Below are 20,416 nucleotides of genomic sequence, written 5' to 3'. Positions count from 1 at the left end.
GATGTTCTCCTTAATTACCATAAGGAATCTGATTTTATTTTCTTTTATTAAGGTAGGAAGAAAGGGTTAGATAAAAGTTTTTCAATTTGATACAGTGATTCTAAGGGAAAATACTAAGACATTACTTCTTTTCTATATTAATCTCCAAAAGCCTTTAAAAAGGAAAGTGAGCAATTCTACTTTCTATTAATTAATATGTAGTTAGAAAGTGGAAGGATGAGGAGAGACCTAGAATGTAGTTTTAATCCCTTACTCAAGGCTGATTATTCTTCTGCCCTGAGGTTTCACATGACATGGTTCATATCATGAGTCTTTATTTAAATCATGCTTTTTTCCATTGTACAATGTCTGATATAACCCAATGACAACTAAACAGCAAGGACTAACATTTCTTAACTAGGTGAAGATAAAACCCCAGGAAATAATTCTCCAAAATTCTAGTTCAATATCCAATTAGAAAAGAGACTTAAAGGAATTTCCTATTGGAGTTTTATGTAAAAAAGACTAGATCTTTTGCAGTAGATTTGGGTATTTCCTGGCATTTAATTAAACAATGTTTTCTAGATTCTTAGATTTAGTACTTTTACTAGTGTGAGTGAGAAAATAAAGCTAGGACAAGTAAAATTATTTGCTAAAAGGGGGATTTTTTGTGTGTATCATTTAAGTTTTCCTGTTTATGAAGAAATAATTATTAGGGATTTATCTAAGATGTAGGAAAATTATTCTAAAATAACTTGTATGAGACAAAAAATAACTAAAACCCTGTTATAACATATCAATTATATTTTTAGTTTCAAATTATCTTTTTCATCAACTGCAATGCCTAATTCTCAATTCTCAATCAGAAAATCAGAATCTATGATTCTTAATAGCATAGCATTAAGATATTAACATAGAAAAACACCTCCATTAAAATAGATTAAAGAGGAATTAGTAAATTATTTTAAGAAAATACATTAAAATAACAATGTATTGTGGGGTATATTATGTACATAAATGTAGAATTGAGGACAAAAGTAGTACCAAAGATGGAGTAAATGGACTTTTCCTGTTGTAAGACTTGTACATTTTATGTAAAGTGTAATAACATTAATTCTAAGTACATTATATTAAGTGAATAATGGATATGGAAATCTCTAAAACAACATTTAAAAAATAACACGAAGAGGTATGTTAAAAAGTCAATAGACTAACTAAAATAAAATATTAAAACAATTTAATTTACCTAAAGAAAGGTAGGATAAGAGGAAAAGAAGAATACAAAACAAAACAAAACAGATGGGACAACTAGGAAAAAACAAGATGGCGTTGGTAAATGGACAAAACCCTTCAACTAAAAAGCATAGATTGATAAGTTAAAAAAGCAATACCCTAAAATACTGCTCAGCAACAAAAGGGATAAACTATTGATATGCCCAACAACTTGGATGAATCTGAAGGGAATTATACTGAATGAAAAAAAAACACCAACCTCAAAGCCTATATACTATATGGTTCTATTATATAATATTCTTGAAAAAATACAATTATAAATATGGAGAAGAGATTGGCTGGTTGCCAATGGCTAGGGATTGCAGGGAGAAAGGGTTGTAGCTGTGAAGGACCAGTACCAGAAAGCCCTGTAGTGATGAATACATAACTTGACGTGGTGGTGGTGGTTACACAAAGCTACACATATGATAAAGTTACGTAGAAGCATACACACAAATCTGAATACATGTAAAACTGGAGAAACCTGAGTAACTCTGTGGGTTGTACCAATGTCATTATTCTAGTATTGATAATGTTCTACATTTATGTAAGATGTTAACATTGGGAAACATCGGGTGAAGAATTCAGAGGACCTCCCTGAAAATTTATTTACAACTTCCTGTAAATTTGAAATTATTTCAAAATAAAAAGTTGCAAAAAAAAAAGCAAGACCCAAGTACATGCTGTCTCCAAGAAATGACTTCGAATATGTCACAGATTTAAAAAAAAGAAGGCAAAATATATGAAGTCTGACAATTAAATTCACGAACTCATCCTAGCAAGAGTACTACATACCTCGTTGCTGAATATCACTATGGTCACCTTCGAAGTACTCAGCCATTTTAGCACTTCCAAACAGTAAACTTGGTTAATTGTTTATCCAGTTGGTACAAATTCATAGTGAATAATCTCTCCAATATCAAAAAAATTCAGCAACATTGCTGAAGCAAGTTTGCGAACTTAATTGTCAGGTCTCGTATGCCATGCAAAAAATAAGCATAAGGAAAACATCAAGAAAAAGAATATTACTAGAGATGAAGAGGAAAATTTCATAATGATAAAAGGATCTATTCAACAAGAATACATGAAATCTATATATGTGTGCAACTAGTAACAGAGCAGAGAAATAGACAAACCCCAATTATAGTTGGGGATTTAAACACTCCTCACTATAAAATTAACAGAACAACAACAAAAGTAAAAATGTTAGAGATTTTAACAATACTATCTAACACATTTCTTGAATTGATATTTACAGAATAGCACACCCTTCTATTCAACACTGTACTGGATGTTTGAGCCAGTGCAACAGGCAATAAAAGGAAGTAAAGGTCTAAAGCGTGAAAATAACGAAGTAAAACCATATTTAGTAACAGACAACCTGATCTTCTACATAGAAAATCTGAAAGAATCTACAAGACAGTCTCTGAAACTAATAAGAGATGGCAGGATTACAGGATCAAAGGCCAATATATGCAAATCAATTGTATTTTTGTATGCTAGCAACAAAGAGATTCAATTTAAAATGTCATTTATAATACCACCAAAGACGTGAAATACTTAAGGATAAATTTAACCAAATATGTGTAAAACACTGAAAACTACAAAATATTACTAGGAGAAATTAAAGAAGAACTAAACAAATGGAGGGACACAATGTACTCAAGGTTTGGAAGACTATTATGATGCCAATTCTCCTCAGATTGCTCTATAGATTTAATACAATCCTGAAAAAAACTTCAGCAGTTTTTTTTTTCTGGAAATTGATGAATTGATTCTAAAGTTTATATGGAAATGCAAAGGACCTAGAAGGTCAAAACAATTGTGAAATAGAAGAACAAGTTTGGAAGACACACTATCTGATTTCAAAACTTTATAATACTGCAGTAATGAGACAGCGTATTGGTGTAAGGAGAAACGTAACAATTAGTTGGGCAGAATAGGGTCCAGAAATAGACCCAAAGTATATAAAGAACCTTGCAATTCAATAATAAGATAATAAACAACCCTATTTTTTAAATGGGTAAAAAATTTGAGCAAATACTTTACCAAAAATATATACAATTGGCAAGTTAGCTAACAAAAAGATGTTCAACATCATTGGTCTGTAGTAAAATGAAGGTTAAAAACCACAGTGAACTACCACCACAAATCTACTAGAATGGGTAAAAGATTGACAATATTAAACACTGGTGATCCTATTGAGGAACTAGAATTCTCATACACTGCAAGTGCAATGCAAAATGAAACAGCCAGTTTGACAGTCGTTTATAAAATTAAACATAGACTCACCCTACAACTCAGCAATCCCACACTTAAGTATTTATCCAAGAGAAGTGAAAACATGTGCAAATGTTTATAGTGGCTTTTTCATAATTGACACAAATTGGAAACAATCCACATGTCCAACAACTATTAAATAGATAAACAAATTACAGTATAATTGTACAGTGGGATACTATCATTGATATATGCAATCTCAAAAGCATTATGCTAAGTGAAAGAAGCCAAAAACAAAGGGTAAAATACCCTACGGGATTTCATTATTATGACATTCTGGGAAAACTAAAGTGAGAAAAATAAGATCAGTGGTTTCCAGGGACTGAGAATAGAGGGAAGAGATAGGAATCTAACGTGTTCTCTTAGCCTCTTTATTTCTTAAAAAAGATGTTTCATTTTATGTAATTTATATCTCAATTTTAAAATGCTTTAAAATTTTTGTAGGAGACAGCTAAAGTAATGCTTAGAGAGAAATTTACAACTTTAAATGCTAAAGTTAGAAAAGAAAAACAATTAAAATCAATGATTTAAGTTTCCACTTTAAAAAACTAGATAAAGCAGAAAAAAATTAAATGCACAGTAAGAAGAAGAAAAAGAAAAAAAGATATGAACAAATATCAGAGAAATAAAAAAACAATTGAGAAAATTTAAAACCAATATATAATTCTTTGGGAAAAAAATAAAATTGATAAACCTTGGCAATATTGGTCAAGGCAAAATAAGAGAAAACATAAATTATTAATATGTGAAATGAAAAAGACAATATCACTAGAGATCCTATGGACATTAAAAGAATAAAAAGGCAATATTATAAACAAATAAATTTGACAACTTGGATGAAATACACAAATTCCTTGAAGAATACAGAATACCAAAACTGACACAAGAATATACAGAAAATTTGGACATTCCTATACATGTTAATGAAATTGTGTTCACATCTGAATACCTTACCACAAAGAAAACTTAAGTCCCAAATGGTTTTAGTGGTGAATTCTATCAAACACTAAGGAAGGAAAATATCCATACTACACAACTCCTTCAGGAAATGGAAAAAAGAAAACTTTTCAACTAGTTTTATAAGGCCAACATAACCATGATACCAAAACCAGACATACGAGTTCTGACAATTAAGTTCATGAACTTGTTGTAATGCATGTTGCTAAGCTTTTTTACTATCAGAGGGATTATTCATTATGAATTTGTACCAACTAGACAAAAAGTTAACCACATTTGCTATTTGGAAGTGCTGAAAAGGCTGCATGAAAATGTTAGATGACCGGAACTTTTCGCCAATAATTCATGGCTCTTGCATCACGACAATGCACAAGCTCACACGGCACTGTCCGTGAGGGAGTTTTTAGCCAGTAAACAAATAACTGGATTGGAACACCCTCCCTACTCACCTGATCTAGCTCCTAATGACTTCTTTCTTTACCTGAATATAAAGGAAATATTGAAAGGAAAATATTTTGATGACATTCAGGACATCAAGGGTAATATGACAACAGCTCTGATGGCCATTCCAGAAAGAGTTCCAAAAATGCTTTGAAGGGTGGACTAGGCGCTGGCATCAGTGCATAGCTTCCCAAGGGGAGTACTTCAAAGGTGACCATAGTGATATTCAGCAATGAGGTGTGTAGCACTTTTTCTATGATGAGTTCTCAAACTTAATTGTCAGCTCTTCATATACTTTACAAGAAATGGAAACTATAGCCCCTCAAATCCCTCATTAACATAGATGCACTCTATATTAAACAGGAATTTAAATCCAGAAATATGTAAAAATGATAATATATTACGATCTAGTGGGGTTTATCCTAAGAGTACATGGATGATTTAACATTTGAAAATCAATAAAAATAATTTACCCTATTAACTGCATAAAACAGAAAAATTATATGATTATCCAAATAGATGGGAAAAATCTGATATAATTCACTATGCATTTATAATTTTAAGAAACTCTCAGCATTCAAGAAATAGGAGGAAACTTCTCAACCTGATAAAGAATGTCTACAAAAAAACTATAGATATCATAATACTTCATGATGAAAGATTTTCCACTAAGAATGGGAACAAACAAGGAAGTCTGCTCTCACCACTTCTATTAATATTGTAGGAAAGGTCTTAGGCAATACAATAAGACAAGAAAGAAAGAATGAAGAGCATACAAATTAGAAAATAAGAAGCGAAACTATTTGCAAATGACACGATTGTATATTAGACAATATTAATCACAAAAAAACTACTAAATTAATAAGTGAATTTAACAAGACCACAGGATGCAGAGTCAACATAGAAAATCAATCTTATTTCTCTATAATAACAAATAACTAGAAATAAAAAAGTAAAATTTAAGAAGTAATATTTATAGTGGTATCAAAAATACTTTGGGATAAATTTAACAGAAATATGTGTAAAACTTCTACATTGAAGATTACAAAACACTGAAGACCCAAATAAATGGAGAGACCATGTTCAAGAATCAGAAAACTTAATATTATTAAGATGTCAATTCTCCCCTAATTTCTCTGTAGATCTCATAACAAAACAAACATTCCAAACAAACTCCCAGCAAGTATTTAAAAAAAAAATAGAAATGAACGAGCTGATTATAAAATTCATGTAGAAGTGCTAAGGTCCTAAAAAGCCAAACTATCTTAAAAAACAAAGAACAAAATCCAAGGACTTGCACTACCTGATTTCAAGAGAAATAGACCAACACTTATCAGTCAATTTAATTTTCAACCAAGGCACCAAATTAATTCGATGGGAAAAGGAAAGACTTTTCAAAAAAATGATGCTGTAACAGCCCCTACCTAAATACAAACAAAACAAGCCACAAAAGAACTCACTCAGAAACAACAACAAAAACATTGACCTATACCTGATACCATCACACAAATTAATTCTCAGTAGATCATACACTAAATCTAAGGAACTAAAAACTATAAATTTCTAGTGGAAAATATTTTGTGAATTTGGAGTAGAAAGATTTATTAGACAGTACCCAGAAAGCACTAACCATAAATAAAGAATTGATAAAAATGAACTTTACTAAATTTTAAATTTTCTGTACATCATAAGACCCATTAACAGATGAGTAGACAAACTCAAGCTGGGAATAAACACAATACATATCTGACAAAGGACTTGTGTCTAGAATATATAAGTAACTCCTATAAATCTATAATAAAAAGACCAACAGTCAAATAAAAAAAGTGGGGGGCCTTAAACAGCTAGTTCACAAAGAAAGATATGTAAGCAACAAATAAGCACATGAAAAAGAGCCCCAAATTATTAATCATCAAAGAGATGTAAAGTAAAACGACAATGAAATACCACTACACCCTTACCAGAACAGCTAACATTTTAAAATCTGATAATATCAAATGTGGAGGCGGATGTGGAGCAAGGAGAACGCTCATAGCTGACTGGGGGGAGTGTAAAATTACAACCACTTTGCAAACCAGTCTGGACGTTTCTTATTAAGTGTACACCTATCCTATGAGCCACTAATTTCCATTTTAGGTTTTACCTAAGAGAAATGAAAACATATATACACGAAAAGACTTGTACGGGAATGTTCATAGCAGGTTTTTAATAATATCTTAAAGCTGGAAACAACCCAAATGGTTATCAACAAGAGAATGGATAAACAAATCATGGTATAGCCATAATCAAATACTACTTAACAGTAAAAAAGAAAAACTACTGATACGCACAACATGAGTGTACCTCAAAAACATTGCGCTGAATTAAATAAAACTTCATTCATATAATGTTCTAGGCATGGCAAAAATAATCTGTGATGAAAGAAATCAGAACAGTAGTTGTCTCTACTGATGGAGGGGATGGGGATTGACTGGAAAGAAAATGAGGAATCTTTCTGGGGTGATGAAAATGTTTGATATATTGATAAGTGTGGAAATATGGGTACACACAGTTATCGGAACTCATCGAATTGTACATTTAAGACCTATGTATTTCAATATATGTATGTTATACCTCAATTAGAAAAGAGTAGTTTTGAGAAGTAAATTGAAAAACAATTATTACATTACTTTAACAAAACAAGCTCAGTAAATGGCTCATAAGAGAAATCAATGTATGGTGTCAGATGGGTACTAGGCTTAGCAGGGGGGTCACTTTGTAAAGTATACAAATATCTAATCACTATGCTATACACCTGAAACTAACATAATATTGTATGTCAACTGTATTGAAAAACAAATTTTAAAAAAGGAATCAATATAAATCTGGGTCCTATTAGTATTGAAGACTTTGTAATTAAGAAAAAGCTGAAAGAGGAAGCAGGGATAGCAACGAGGGCCATCATTTGCTGAGGGCTTGCTAAGACCTCTGCTAACTGCTTCACATGAATTTTCCTATTTAATTCCCACAACAACCCATTTTTCAGATATAGTAGGGAAGCCATGCTTTAGGAAACAAGTCTTCCTCCACTGTTCTTAGCAAAAACCTTAGGTATAAAGTCCCTTATAAACTCAAGATACCAAGGTGCTTTTTCCTCTTTTTAAATTTTCAGACAATAAGTGGTGGATGTTATCTTAAGTCTATTATCACTAAGAAATGTGAACCATAGAAAAAAATACCTATTACCATTTTTTTTCAGCAATACTCGTAACATATGTACTGTGATTTATGACCAGAATTCTTAAAACATCTTAATTCTGTGAAACTCATATTTCTAGACTATCTTCCCCTCACAATGTAAATTGGGAATGAGAAAGCCTGATTTGTTTAATAAATATTTTACCTCACGCTCACTGCTAAAAAGAACCCAGCACAACTCCCCTACCAGCTCAACTAGAGTCTCAAGAATAAAAGTTCTCCTAGGCTCCTGCATAAACAGCAGGTAGTTTTACAGAAGGGTAGCAGGAACACAAAATGGTAAGATGGTCCTTACCACATCCAATACAGCATGAACAAATACGTCCAGGTATACAGTGGTGGCCTCCGTCCAATCGTGCACTGGTCTCACTTCTTTGTGGTATTTCTGTAATAGTTGTTTGCTGAGATGATACAGAGTAGAATTCCTGGGATGAGGTGTATTCATGGCTAGGATTCCTGAAAATAAGAGGAACTTAGCATCTTTGTGAGATTTCAGACTGTTCCAGACATGGTGGCTCCCAGCAGAATACAGTTTCAGCTCACCTCAATCTGCTTAAGTTCACAGCCAGCTGGTAGGCTTTTGGCAGGCAGTTTTAAATAACTGATGTAAATAAGTTGCTGGCCTCAGTGCGCAACAGAGAAATCTCATTGCAAAGACAAGTAAATCAAGCCCATCTCCAAGGATGCAAACTGCATCTACAATTCCATTTTTACAGCAATCATGCATCTTGGAGACAATCCTTTCTCTATTCCTGTGTCACTTTCTCTTGGTACCTAGAAGAAACCTTTCTGTACACTTAGCCCAAACTTAACTTCCCCGTGGATTTTTCTTGATTTTCCATTTGTAATTCAACAGTTAAATAGAAAACCCAGTCAGAAACATGGACAAATCATGCACCCAAAGATCTGTGTGGATTTCTAAAAGAGATTTCAATTCTTACTTTTCTCAACACACAGATTTTTTTTTTTCTCACTCGGTGTGTCTTTAAATAAAATGCACTTGTCAGAAAATGAAATCTTCATTTTGGGAAAATTTTCTCTGGTTCCAGGGAACAACCATTTCCTATGATCCAAGAATTGTGATTTGTACAGGAGCAGTGATTGGTGTTGAGGAAGGAGAGTCCAGGGGAAAAGAAGCAAGAGAAATGAGCATTAACAATTGGAAGTGACAAATTTGTGGGGGTTTTCTCTGAATTGCAAAAAGATATTTTGTTCACAAGCTTTGCCAGCCCTTGGGGAATTCAAAGCCTCGCTAAGTCATTGGACTGAAGCAAATTGCACACCTCCTGCCACAGTGCGTGAGTGAAATCTATCTGTAGTGTCCTGCGCGTGAATTCGCCTGGGTGCTCAGTGGTTTTGATGGTTATTTTGATGAGCTGCTGAAGGTATGCGGGATCCAGCAGGAAACTGTAAATGAGATATCTTCTCCCTGTGTGACAATCCTGTTTATACCTATTTCTTTATGAATGATATCATGTCCCTTGCTGCCACAGGCAGCAATTTCTATGATTTATCAATGTCATTGTGACCAAAATGCTAACAACAATGCTGGAGGTGCAATTCCAGACTCATTGTGGGCAGTGGAATATTCACTTTCATTATCATCAGAACTGGGAACCTAATGAGCATATTAACTCCCTAACTATTCACCCAAGAAGATGCCTGAAGTGGCATCAGCTATTCAGGTGTGCAGGACTAAGGTGGGTGGCTTGCATCAGGCATTTTTAGGGTTTTTTGTGAACTGTGATTGTCAAAAAAATGTGCTGTGAATCTCTCTACCTGAGATAATTTCTTGCTGGCATACCCCAGGGAAGAGAAGTCAGGAGCACAAAGCAAAGCTGGTCTGGTGCTTTTCCTGTGAACTTTGCTTTGGGCAACTTCACTTTTACCTCGCTTGGAAGCTCCCAATTCAAGTCTCAGTTGGGGAAACACTGAAATTGCGTGTTTCAATACACGAAACTACCTGAGACAGAGTTAAAACATAATTCTGAGAAATGAACGTGTGTTCCCTACACCCTCTGCTCATAAAGACTCAAATACAGCTCTGCTATCTTTTCTAGGAAACAATCAATAGGTCCCCTAAGGATAAACAGATAATTCCTAGAACATGTCAAGGTCTTTGGGGGAAAAGAGAAAGTTCTGGAAGCTAAAACTAGGAATAAAAGTGAAACAAGAAATATAGGAGAAAAATAAGAGCAATAGGAAGTGGGCTTAAATAAACTATCAGGGGAAAGAGTTCTTTGTTCAAAATTGGAAGAAATAATAAATTACATTTCTACTACGAATGCAAATTTGCCTGAGGAAAAAGATCTATTACAGGAGAGAGATTAAGGATTTAAGTGACCATTAATTAACAGTAAATTATGCCCCTTGAAAGCTAATGTGACATTCACACAAGCACTAAATGATTCACAGTTCAGTGATGTTTCAACAGACACTGATGGAAGCTATCATCAGACCCAGGAAAAATGCCTGGCTAGCACAGCCTCCTAATAATCGGCTTCAAATAATTCACTTGTAAGATTTCTGGAAAGATTTGTAGAATGTTTGGGACTAAGATATGAAGCACTTAGGTGAAGAGAGATTTGAAAAAAAAAGATAAAAATACAATGGAATTATTCCTTTGTTTTTCTTATTTGAATGAGTTGCTCTTACACATACCTATCTCAAAGTTCTGGGCACTTTGATGAAAAAAGCTATTCTTGCTTTAGTGAATATACTACCTTTAGGATTATAAGACAGTTATGTGTATATCCGAGAGGGTACAAGGAAAGAGAGGGTTAGGTGTGTGGTACTACTGAACACCTAATACTGATTTAATACTTGCTGTATGTCAGGCACTAGGCTAAGAGCCCTTTACATGAATTATTTCATTTAACTTTTACAACAGCCTTATGAGATAGATACTGTACAGCCCTATGAGGAGTCACTATTATTACAGGTGAGGGACTATAGGCTTAGTGAAGTTAGTACCACCCAAGGTCATACAGCTTGCAAGTGAAAAAGCTGGAGTGACATTTCCAAAGAAAGACTGACACATTGCGTGGTATACGTTACGACAGAAAGAGCCCATTGTTATTTTCGGTGTATGTGTGTTTTCAGGTCAACAATATCTTACATTTGCATTGCACCTTACAATTTCAAAATGCTATCTTATTTGATCTTCATGAATATACTAAAAAAATAGTTAGCTTATAGGGAAACTGAATCTCTAAGACATGAATTGACTTGCCCGGGGTCACCTGGCTGGTGAGTAGTAGAGCAGGAACTAAGAGGTTCTCCTAATCCTGGCCTTCTACCCCAGCACACTGCCCCCAGGAGCCGCTGTGAAATGGTGGCCAGTTCAGTGCTCTTCTTATATTTACAAATCATCTTGATATTAACCCAGTAAAAATTCCAAAGGGCAGATTTTTGTGTAACAAATATACTCAGTATGATTTATGGTCAAGCACCGATTACTAAACACTATTAAACCACCTTTTTCTGCCACATTTAGAACAAAAATCAAGTATAATAAAAAAACATTAGAAAGAGACAATGTTAAGAATTTCATCTGTTTTCTTACCTTCATTTTTCTATTTTATCTTAGTCTAATGTTCACAATTATTTTCTGGTAAGAAACCCACTTGGCATTTAATAACATTTGCTCTGTTTTCATTTTTATAATTAAGATAGGCTTTTATCCTTTAAGTTCAACATTCAGGATTTTTATACTTCAATGATAAGTGGCTATTTTTCTTCTCTACTCAATAAAATAATAATTTCCAGTTTCTTGGCTATGAAATTCCTTCTTCATCTTCATAATTGACTCATTCTACTTCCAGTTATATTTTAAAACATGGAAACTTAGATACGGGCTCTAGGAGAACCCTCAAGAAAGGAGGGTAATAGGAAATGCCTACATAAACATAAATTCTTGATTTGTGCATGTTTTCTAACAATCAATTGTATCCTTCATAACCAAAATCATTCAATCCAGTAAATACTGATACCATGGAAGTTTAGTTCTAGAAATTTAGAAAAAAATTATGTTAGCTTCTAAAATGTTTTTAAGGGGAATTGTATATTTGAAACGTGAAAGTTGACAGTGTTTGTTTTTAGAGACATACTCACCTATACAGACTTTGTATGGATAGATGTAAAGTCCCTAATGCCAAAACGATAGCCTGGTGTCTGTAGCTGTGATGTACCTAAGGGACTCTTTCTTTGGGCTACTGAAAGCTTATAATGAAGCCCAGACTATTTTGGATAATAAAAATATGTGATTCAGACACAAAAGCAAATTTAAAAATGAAGGCCCCAAACGCTCAATGTAAATTGCTGCTGCAAAGAGAGTGGTTCCTAGAGAAGCAGAGATTTACCAAACAACTAGAACATTTCAGAGACTATTTTCAGCTATGTGTAAAGAGCCTCACTGTGTGACCCTGTATGTATATGTATCGGTAAATGTAGGAGCAAAGTTATAACAAATCATTGCTCTCCATGTAGCATCACAGGACCGGCATTTTACAAATGATGAATAAAATGAACACTTGTGAGGAGCTAGTTATATTGCACAGTGTAGAAAAATATTGTCTCTAGCTTCTAAGAGTTAATATTCAATGACTAGTTAAATCATTCAGAAGACTCACCTGAGGCAGCTAACAGGAGGAAGAACCACAGAAGAGTCATCGCACCCGCCAATGTTCCCGGACGCGTCCCAAAGAGGAGACATGCAAATTGGGTGGAACACCTATTGGATGGAATGCCTCTCAATTTTTCCTAAAAGGGCTTCTTTCCACTTCCTTCTTTTTTGTTTGTCCGTTTATGCTGTCCTTGCTGGTTCTCTTTTGTAAACACTAAACGGAACCAGAGGCAATGCTAACACCACACAAATGCTTTGGAATTGATACCATGGCGATATCCCTTCACTTCTCCATTTGGTTCTGCCCCAGAATCAGATCATGGCCAACATTTCAATTTCCCTGACAGGAGATAGCTAAGTGAATAATGTAATCTAAGAGGAGCCCCGAAGGAGAGGAAATTCCACACTAATATGATTTCCTTTACAGTCTTTACCTAAGGCAATGCTCTTGCTGACATTCAGGACACTAATTTCATTAATAATTGAGATCCAAATAGTGTTCTAAATCAGACATATGCAGTAACATTTTCAGCATTTCGCAATGGTTATTGGACTCTTGAATTATACAAAGCAAATGGAAACCTGGTGTTACCTAACAAAGAACAACTGCTAACAATACAGTGGTAAAAGTGCTTTTGTTTTTCCTCAGCACCTTTAATTAAAAGAAACATTGATTATTTTGATAAATATAAGTGCTTTTTAAATTTTCACTGCCCACAATTCAGAGAGTAACTACGTAGGAGAGGATACTCTAGGCTTATTGAACATGAGAACTATTAAAGTTTGACATCATTCAATAATATTTTTTTACTTTTTTTTTTCAGTATGCAAGCAGTGTTTATTAGTGATACGTTCTCGGGTAAGACAACAGGCCTAGCCAAGATGGGAAAGAGGGAGAGCGAGAGAGAGAGGGAGAGCAAGCGCAGGAGGGAGAGAGAGAGAGTTTTTTTCACAGTTTGATTACCTATTCACTCTTCATTATTAGGAAAAAAGATGTGTAATTCTATATAATAATTCTATCTTCCATTGGTAGACCTCAAGATGCTCTAGAAACAAAAACTAAATTTCATACCATGCCCAATATCTGCCTGCTTTTTACTATATACGTAAATGGGATTGTAGAGGCACAAGTGTGAGATAAAATTTCACACAGCAAATTGAGGGGGGAAGTATATACCCAATCCTTGCTCTCCTAATTATACAGTCCCTTCGTTTAGAATCCATGAGGCTCTCTTCCTAATTGTCACCTAACAATAAAATATAGCCTGACTGGTTTCTTATTGTTGATGAAGGGAGATACAGATATGGGGAAGGAGAAAATTAGGATGGACCCTGTGGTGTTCAGTTGGTTTGGGGTTACCAGTGTGAACTCAGGGTTTTCAATAGATGTAGCTCATTATAGAAATAAATACAAATGTAAATGTGTGTACACATGCTCATACATACATACATCCCTAACTCTGTCTATTGGAGGACCTGGGAGCAGTGACAGCTCCATAGCAAGTAGTACATCTAGCACCCAGATCTTAGTTTCTAAATACCATATCACCTAAAAGGAAAAAAGTAGAGAAATGACTGAGGCCAAGACTGAGATGGGGAAAGCATTAGAAGAGCCTAGGACATGTTGTTGTATCATAAAGTAAAGAAGTGCCAAATGAATGACGGGGACGTGCTAAAAGGACATAGGAATCAGCTTGAAGGGGCTCACACTTGCCAAGTCTGAGACAATTCAAGTGTCAAAATCAATAATGATGATGAAGAATTATAACCCACTAAACAAAATAGAAATCCACGAGTCCATACTGACTTAAATAAATAAATTAGTGGGAAGAAGGGAAGGCTTCCCTTAAATTAGAATGCCGACTAATACTTGTAGAAGGAATGATGGAATCCTCATACTAATAATTCACTCAAGAAACATCAATGGGTGGTAAAAACTAGTTGGTGAACGTTTGATGAGGAACAGGACATTTACACAAGATACTTATTATTTACAAAGACTGGAAAGAAACCTCTCGTTGGGGAAGTCTGGCAGTCAGTACCTTAATCAAATTCTAAGAATTACCATCACCTCACATGGGGGTTGTGCACCATGAGGTAGAGGGAATGCAGAAGACACAGCAGCACTTCCATATCATCTTGCCAAAAATTCATAACTTGAATCTATCCAGGAGGAAACACCAGACAACCCCACACTGTAGAACATTCTACAAAATAGCAGACATGTGATCTGCAAAAGTATCAAAGTTATGAAAGTCAAAGACTGAGAAACTACATCAAATAAAAGCAAATTAATGAGCAATGACAAATCAATGCAATGTGTGATTCTAGATTGATCCTTTCATTATAAAGAACATTTCGGGGAGAATTGGTGAAACTCAAATGGAGTCTGTGGATGAGACAGCAGTAGTGTTGTTGATATCCAGATTTTGATTGAATTGAGATTATATAAAAGAATGTCCTTGTTCTTAAGAGTAAGACACTAAGTACCTCACAGATAAAGGGGCATCATGTTGGCAACTTACTCTCAAATGGTTGGCAGGGAGTGGGGGGTGGGGGAGTTCTTTCTACTCTTCTTCCAATTTTGCTGTAAGTTTGAAAATATTTCAGAAGAAAAAAAATGAAATGCAACCTGGTAGAGGAATTATGAGACAAAGTTATAGAAAGTTTACTGGAGAAATATTTTTTAGAGATATTCACCTCTAAATTTATTTATCTGCTTGCCAGATAAATGGGGCTTCATCAGGAGAGATCACCGAGTCCCAACACTTCACATCAGTTCTCCAAATTGTCAGCTTCTACCTAAGAGATGATTAGAACAAGAGAAAGGCAAGCTGCAGGCAGCATATTTATGTATGTAGCACTTTTTATGGGAAGGGAGCACAGAAACTTGCCTTTTATGCAAAGGTTTAGTGAGATGATCGACATTATATTCTTGCCCTGCATTTTAGTAAGCCATGACTCTAAATCAAACCTTCTGGGACATGTTTCCCCTCCCTTTGCTTCTCACTTTCTCAGATACCCATCTGTTACTGGAAGGCCATTACTAATGACATGTAATGTGGGTACATTAGGACCTCCATTAGCTAATTTAACAACAGTCTGGTGATCCTGCCCATTATAGCTCTTTACTGGCTGATGAATTTTGCCAAGATGGGAAAGGTTTTATGTGAGTGACTTGTCTTCAGAGTAGTTCATATATACAGATGCGTCCTGATCTTTCCTTGGTCACCCTGCCCTCTTCCACCAAGCAGCTTAGATCTTTCTTTTTCCAATTTTACTGTCCTATCTGGTTTTAGTTTGTTTACTCAGTACCTTTCAATTTAGTTTCTGTCCTCTGCTCAACCTTTAATTTTTCATGAAAACTGTTGCTTCTCACTCCTTAAACACAACACTTTTTATTCACATTGTTTCTTATAATGCATTAGTCAAGGATTTCATCCCCTTTACATATCTCTTTAAGAAGGATGAGTATGGATGGGGTTGAGGAGAAACCCCACTCAGGCCCTTTAAGCAGATCAGTGAGTTTAAATAAAAAATTGGAATCGTCAGGGGCTAAGCATTCAGGCTTCTTCAATATCAACTGAGAAAAAGAAAGACTTGTTAATCTGAGGTTTGAATCTGCCATTCTTTGGCATCCATTCAGGACAGGGCTATCATTAAGAGAGTACCTATAAACATACTTCTTTTAAACATCCCCTCTCCACATACCCATGAGCCCTTGCACTTTGTTTCTCCATTATTTCCAAGTAAGATATGACATCTCTTAGATGGACCAGTGTCTTTTGGAGGAAGCAGGGGGAGAGCGTTTATTATGCAAATATAATAAGGAAGTGTTTATTATGCAAACAGCAACTGAGTTATGTGTCCTTTAAGACTACTAAATAGTTTTTAATTACTGCTATATCAGTAAATCCTATAAATATGCAAATGCAATTAGTTCACAAAATAGGCCTTTAAATATCTTTATTCCTCTCCAGCAAAGTTCTTTGAAGTTAATCGCCAACTCTCTTTGTTAGCTCCCTTGGCAGTCATGCTAAAATTGACAGGAATTTTGACAGATGTATATATTCAGATGGAACCAAATTTTCTGAGCACATCTGGTCAGGCTGGAGGAGAAAAGCAGAAATGGACACTCTAGCCAACTCAAATATTTAATGAGGAGAATCCCATGTGAAATTTCTTTTACTCCGTAGCACTGTCCTCTGAAATAAATGACAAGGTAACCACTGGGGCACCACTATAAGTTCAAAGCCACATTCAACATTTGATTTTCTTCTGGCTCAGAATTTCATTTTTTAATAATGATGCACATTTTTCTGGTCCCTAAAAAAATAATAATAAACAAAGGAATGGAGTCTCCCATGATTCTGGTCCTCAAGGTTTACATGACATGTTTTCTATGGGAAGCCACAGAGCACAGGTGCTCAGGTTCCAGGCTTTGGAGTCAGACACAACTCTTTGCCTCCCAGATAAGTGCTAGATGGCCTTGGTCAAATTGCTTACTGTTTCCAAGCCTTAGTTTTCACATCTGTGTAAAGGGTACCATAGGCTCTGTTGAGTTTTCTATGGCTGCATAACAAGCTACCACACACTTTGTAGCTTAAAACAAAACTCAAGTAAGAGCTCACAGGTCTGTAGGGGAGCAGCCCAGGCACCGCATGGGTAGATTCTCTGCTGAGGGTCTCACAAGGCAGAAATCATGGTGGTGAACTGGAGTTGGCTCTTACTGTGCCAGAAGGGCCAATTGTATACATCCCTTCCCAATTGTGTTCAGTGACATCAGATTAGGAGCTTGGAATCAGCCATGACAGGAGTATTTGCCACCTGGATATCAGCAAACATTTGACATTAGGGCCCCTTCCACCAGCTGTCACTAAACATCTCCCCGTGCACCACACCCCTGAACATACAGGGACTTGTGGAGACCTCCACGATAGCACTTATTCAAGTGTATTATGACTATTTGTTTACTTTCCGATCTCTTCTAGAATTTTGTGAATTCCTTGAAGATAGAGCACTGTAACTTATTCATCTCTGTATCTGCAGCTCAGCGCTTGGTACCTGGTGACTGCTCATTAATGTTTGAGAAGAATAGGAGGCAGAGAGGGAGGGAATAATTAACACATGGGCAGAAAAAAAATTTGGTTTTTGCAAGATGACAGCAAGAAGGGCCTAGCTTTTTCACAACCACATCCAATACACGTTCCTTTCATCACCTATGTCACAAAGCCTGGGTGAGAATGACAACTCGGGTTCACACTGCTTTTATTTGGTTTGCTCCAGAACCAGGTAGCAAGCAATCCAAAGGATAAGCCTAGGACACAGATACAGGTAGTTCATGCCTCTTTCTCTCAGCGAGTGCCTAAAATTCAGGGATCTTGCAGTTACCAGGAGTGAGAAGTCCCCCTGAAAGCCAGAGGAACATAGAACTATGGACTTACTGCTTCTGTTTATGCCCTCAACGACGTCAGTTCCAGGAAAGTGCTCGGCTGCAAGGCAAGGTAGACAGTCTTACTCAGTAAACGATGCTGTCCAGGCTTCCTGCGCAGATTGTGGGCCTTGAAGTCCTGCTGTGCCAGCACTGGGGAATCCCCTCTGAGCTGTGGCTCATTGTGAGGCCCAGGCCTTTTCCATTAGGCCCCTTAGGAGTTTTCCATGGTGAGGCCTGAACACCGTCAATCACAGCAGCCAATAAGATATTCTGGTTCAGGTCTAAATTTCTGGATATTTCCATCTCTGCTATGGACTCAAGATGGGCAAGGGCTTTGATCTTTTAGAGCTTGTTTTATTCATTCATTCATTCATTCATCCACTCAGCGTGTGGGGAGTTGTGGTAGACACCACGGATAAATAAAGAAAGCTCAAGGAACTTGGGGCGGAGGTGATAGATAGGAAACACTTAGAATACAATGAGATAAATGCCAGCAGGTGAGTGAACTGGGGAAGATACAGGTAAAAGAAAAAGAGCCCAGACTTGGGATGGGGTGAGGAGAAGCTTTTCACAAATGGCATTTATACTGGGTAAAGACAGCCAGCTAGCTGAGGAGAGGGAGAATGGAGCTCCCAGCAGAAGGAATAGCATGTGAAAAGGGAAGATAGTGAGATGAGAGAGCATGTACCTTCCAGGAGGCTGGCAAGTCTCATTTTGTAAAATTGGAGGGGCGGTGCAGATAATTCCATATTCACATGAGTTGAGTGGATTAACAAGTTCATGTTACAAAGTGTTGAGGGGAAATAAAATAGAAAAGTGAAATATTGTATAAGTGTGTATAAGTGCTGTGATTATAAAGCTGTCTCCAAATGGCCTGTAGCAATTATTCTAAAATGCACAACAGCTGTATTTGTCCTCTTTCTGCCATTGCTGAAATTTACACTGTCATTGCTGCAGAACGAAGGCTTGGCACTAATAATAGGTTGGCTGACTATGGCTACAGTGTGGCAGACTTCTAGTTAGAGCCCTTAAAGACTGCAAGCAGAGGAGTAGGAAAATGGAAAGCTCAGTGGAAACCAAAGTGAATGTAATCAGAGCGCCACTTTGTGGCAGCTGTCACATCTGCAGCCCCAAAAAACCTATTTTACATTTTATTATATTGTGCACTATTACATGACTTGAAAGTCATGTGGAGCCTCTATTCATGTCACCACTCTTTTTCCTGTGCTCTGAATATCCCTCCTTAGGTTCTCCAACACCAATTCACACCAACCAGTCTAATTTATTTCTACTCTGCATACAACTGGCTACAAATTCCTCTCTGCTTACTTTCTTACTCTGGTTCCTCCAAACTCTTTGTCCGTAGGAGTGCCCAAGTTTCCCAGTAACTCAGTGACTTTCTAAGGGGTAACTTCTATACTCTTTTCCTAAAAGTGGGAATAGATAAAGCCTTGACCGTCCACCTCTGAAAAGTTATAATAATATTACTTAAAACCATATAGAATTTTAGTATTAGACAAAAAGGATAAAGTTTCATAAAGTTCACTGTCTTAGACTGGGTTTTTCTGAAGCATATCTGAGATAAGGATTTGTGTACAAGTGTTTACTATATAAGTACTCACAAAAGAAATAGCTAAGGAAAAGGGGTTGTTTTAGCCCGATCCTGCAGGGAAACTTGACAGTGAAAGCTACACTAGGAGCTTATTCATTAGTAAAGGAGTCTGGTTGTTATACTGTCACTCACTCCTGCCACTCATTGGCTATGGGCCAGGGGGCAGAGGTTGCAGGTAATGAGCTCCCAGGCACTTCCTGCTCTTTTCTTGGGAAGGCAAAGCTTCGGTAGCCCAAGGGAAGTCTCCGACAAAAGTTCTAGGCGTGAGCCTTTGGAAGCAATATAACACAGAGAAGCCTAGAGAAGGGAGCACAGAAACGGTAAAGGGGCATCTGAAAAGATCTGGGAAGACCACTGAAGGTTTCCACTGCAGAGACAGCAAAGATTTATGGGAGGAACTAAGTTTCTTATTTCTCTAGAAGACAGTTACTTTCTAAAGAACATGATGATCAATGTTTTCAGAACCTAATCATACAGAGATATATATATGGTGTGATCCAGAAATACAGTGACCACCTTGGTGACTCCCTGAGACCCCACCTCACCAAGCTTGCATACCCCAGGAGGCTCTATCAGGGGC

At 36.2% G+C, this 20,416-nt stretch overlaps 1 protein-coding gene across 1 annotated transcript in view; it reads right to left on the bottom strand.

Moving 5' to 3' along the window:
• HTR3B (5-hydroxytryptamine receptor 3B) overlaps window positions 1–13,066 on the bottom strand; it is a 40,178-nt gene extending 27,112 nt beyond the window's left edge. The window contains 2 exon segments of the mRNA XM_033120666.1: window positions 8,462–8,622; window positions 12,798–13,066. Of these exon segments, the coding sequence (XP_032976557.1) occupies window positions 8,462–8,622; window positions 12,798–12,837 (201 nt within the window). The 5' untranslated portion in view covers window positions 12,838–13,066.
• Between the last annotated feature and the right edge of the window lie 7,350 nt (window positions 13,067–20,416).

Source organism: Rhinolophus ferrumequinum, chromosome 11, assembly GCF_004115265.2.
Source record: "Rhinolophus ferrumequinum isolate MPI-CBG mRhiFer1 chromosome 11, mRhiFer1_v1.p, whole genome shotgun sequence".
NCBI lineage: Eukaryota > Metazoa > Chordata > Mammalia > Chiroptera > Rhinolophidae > Rhinolophus > Rhinolophus ferrumequinum.
This window is presented reverse-complemented; position numbering and strand designations above follow the sequence as displayed.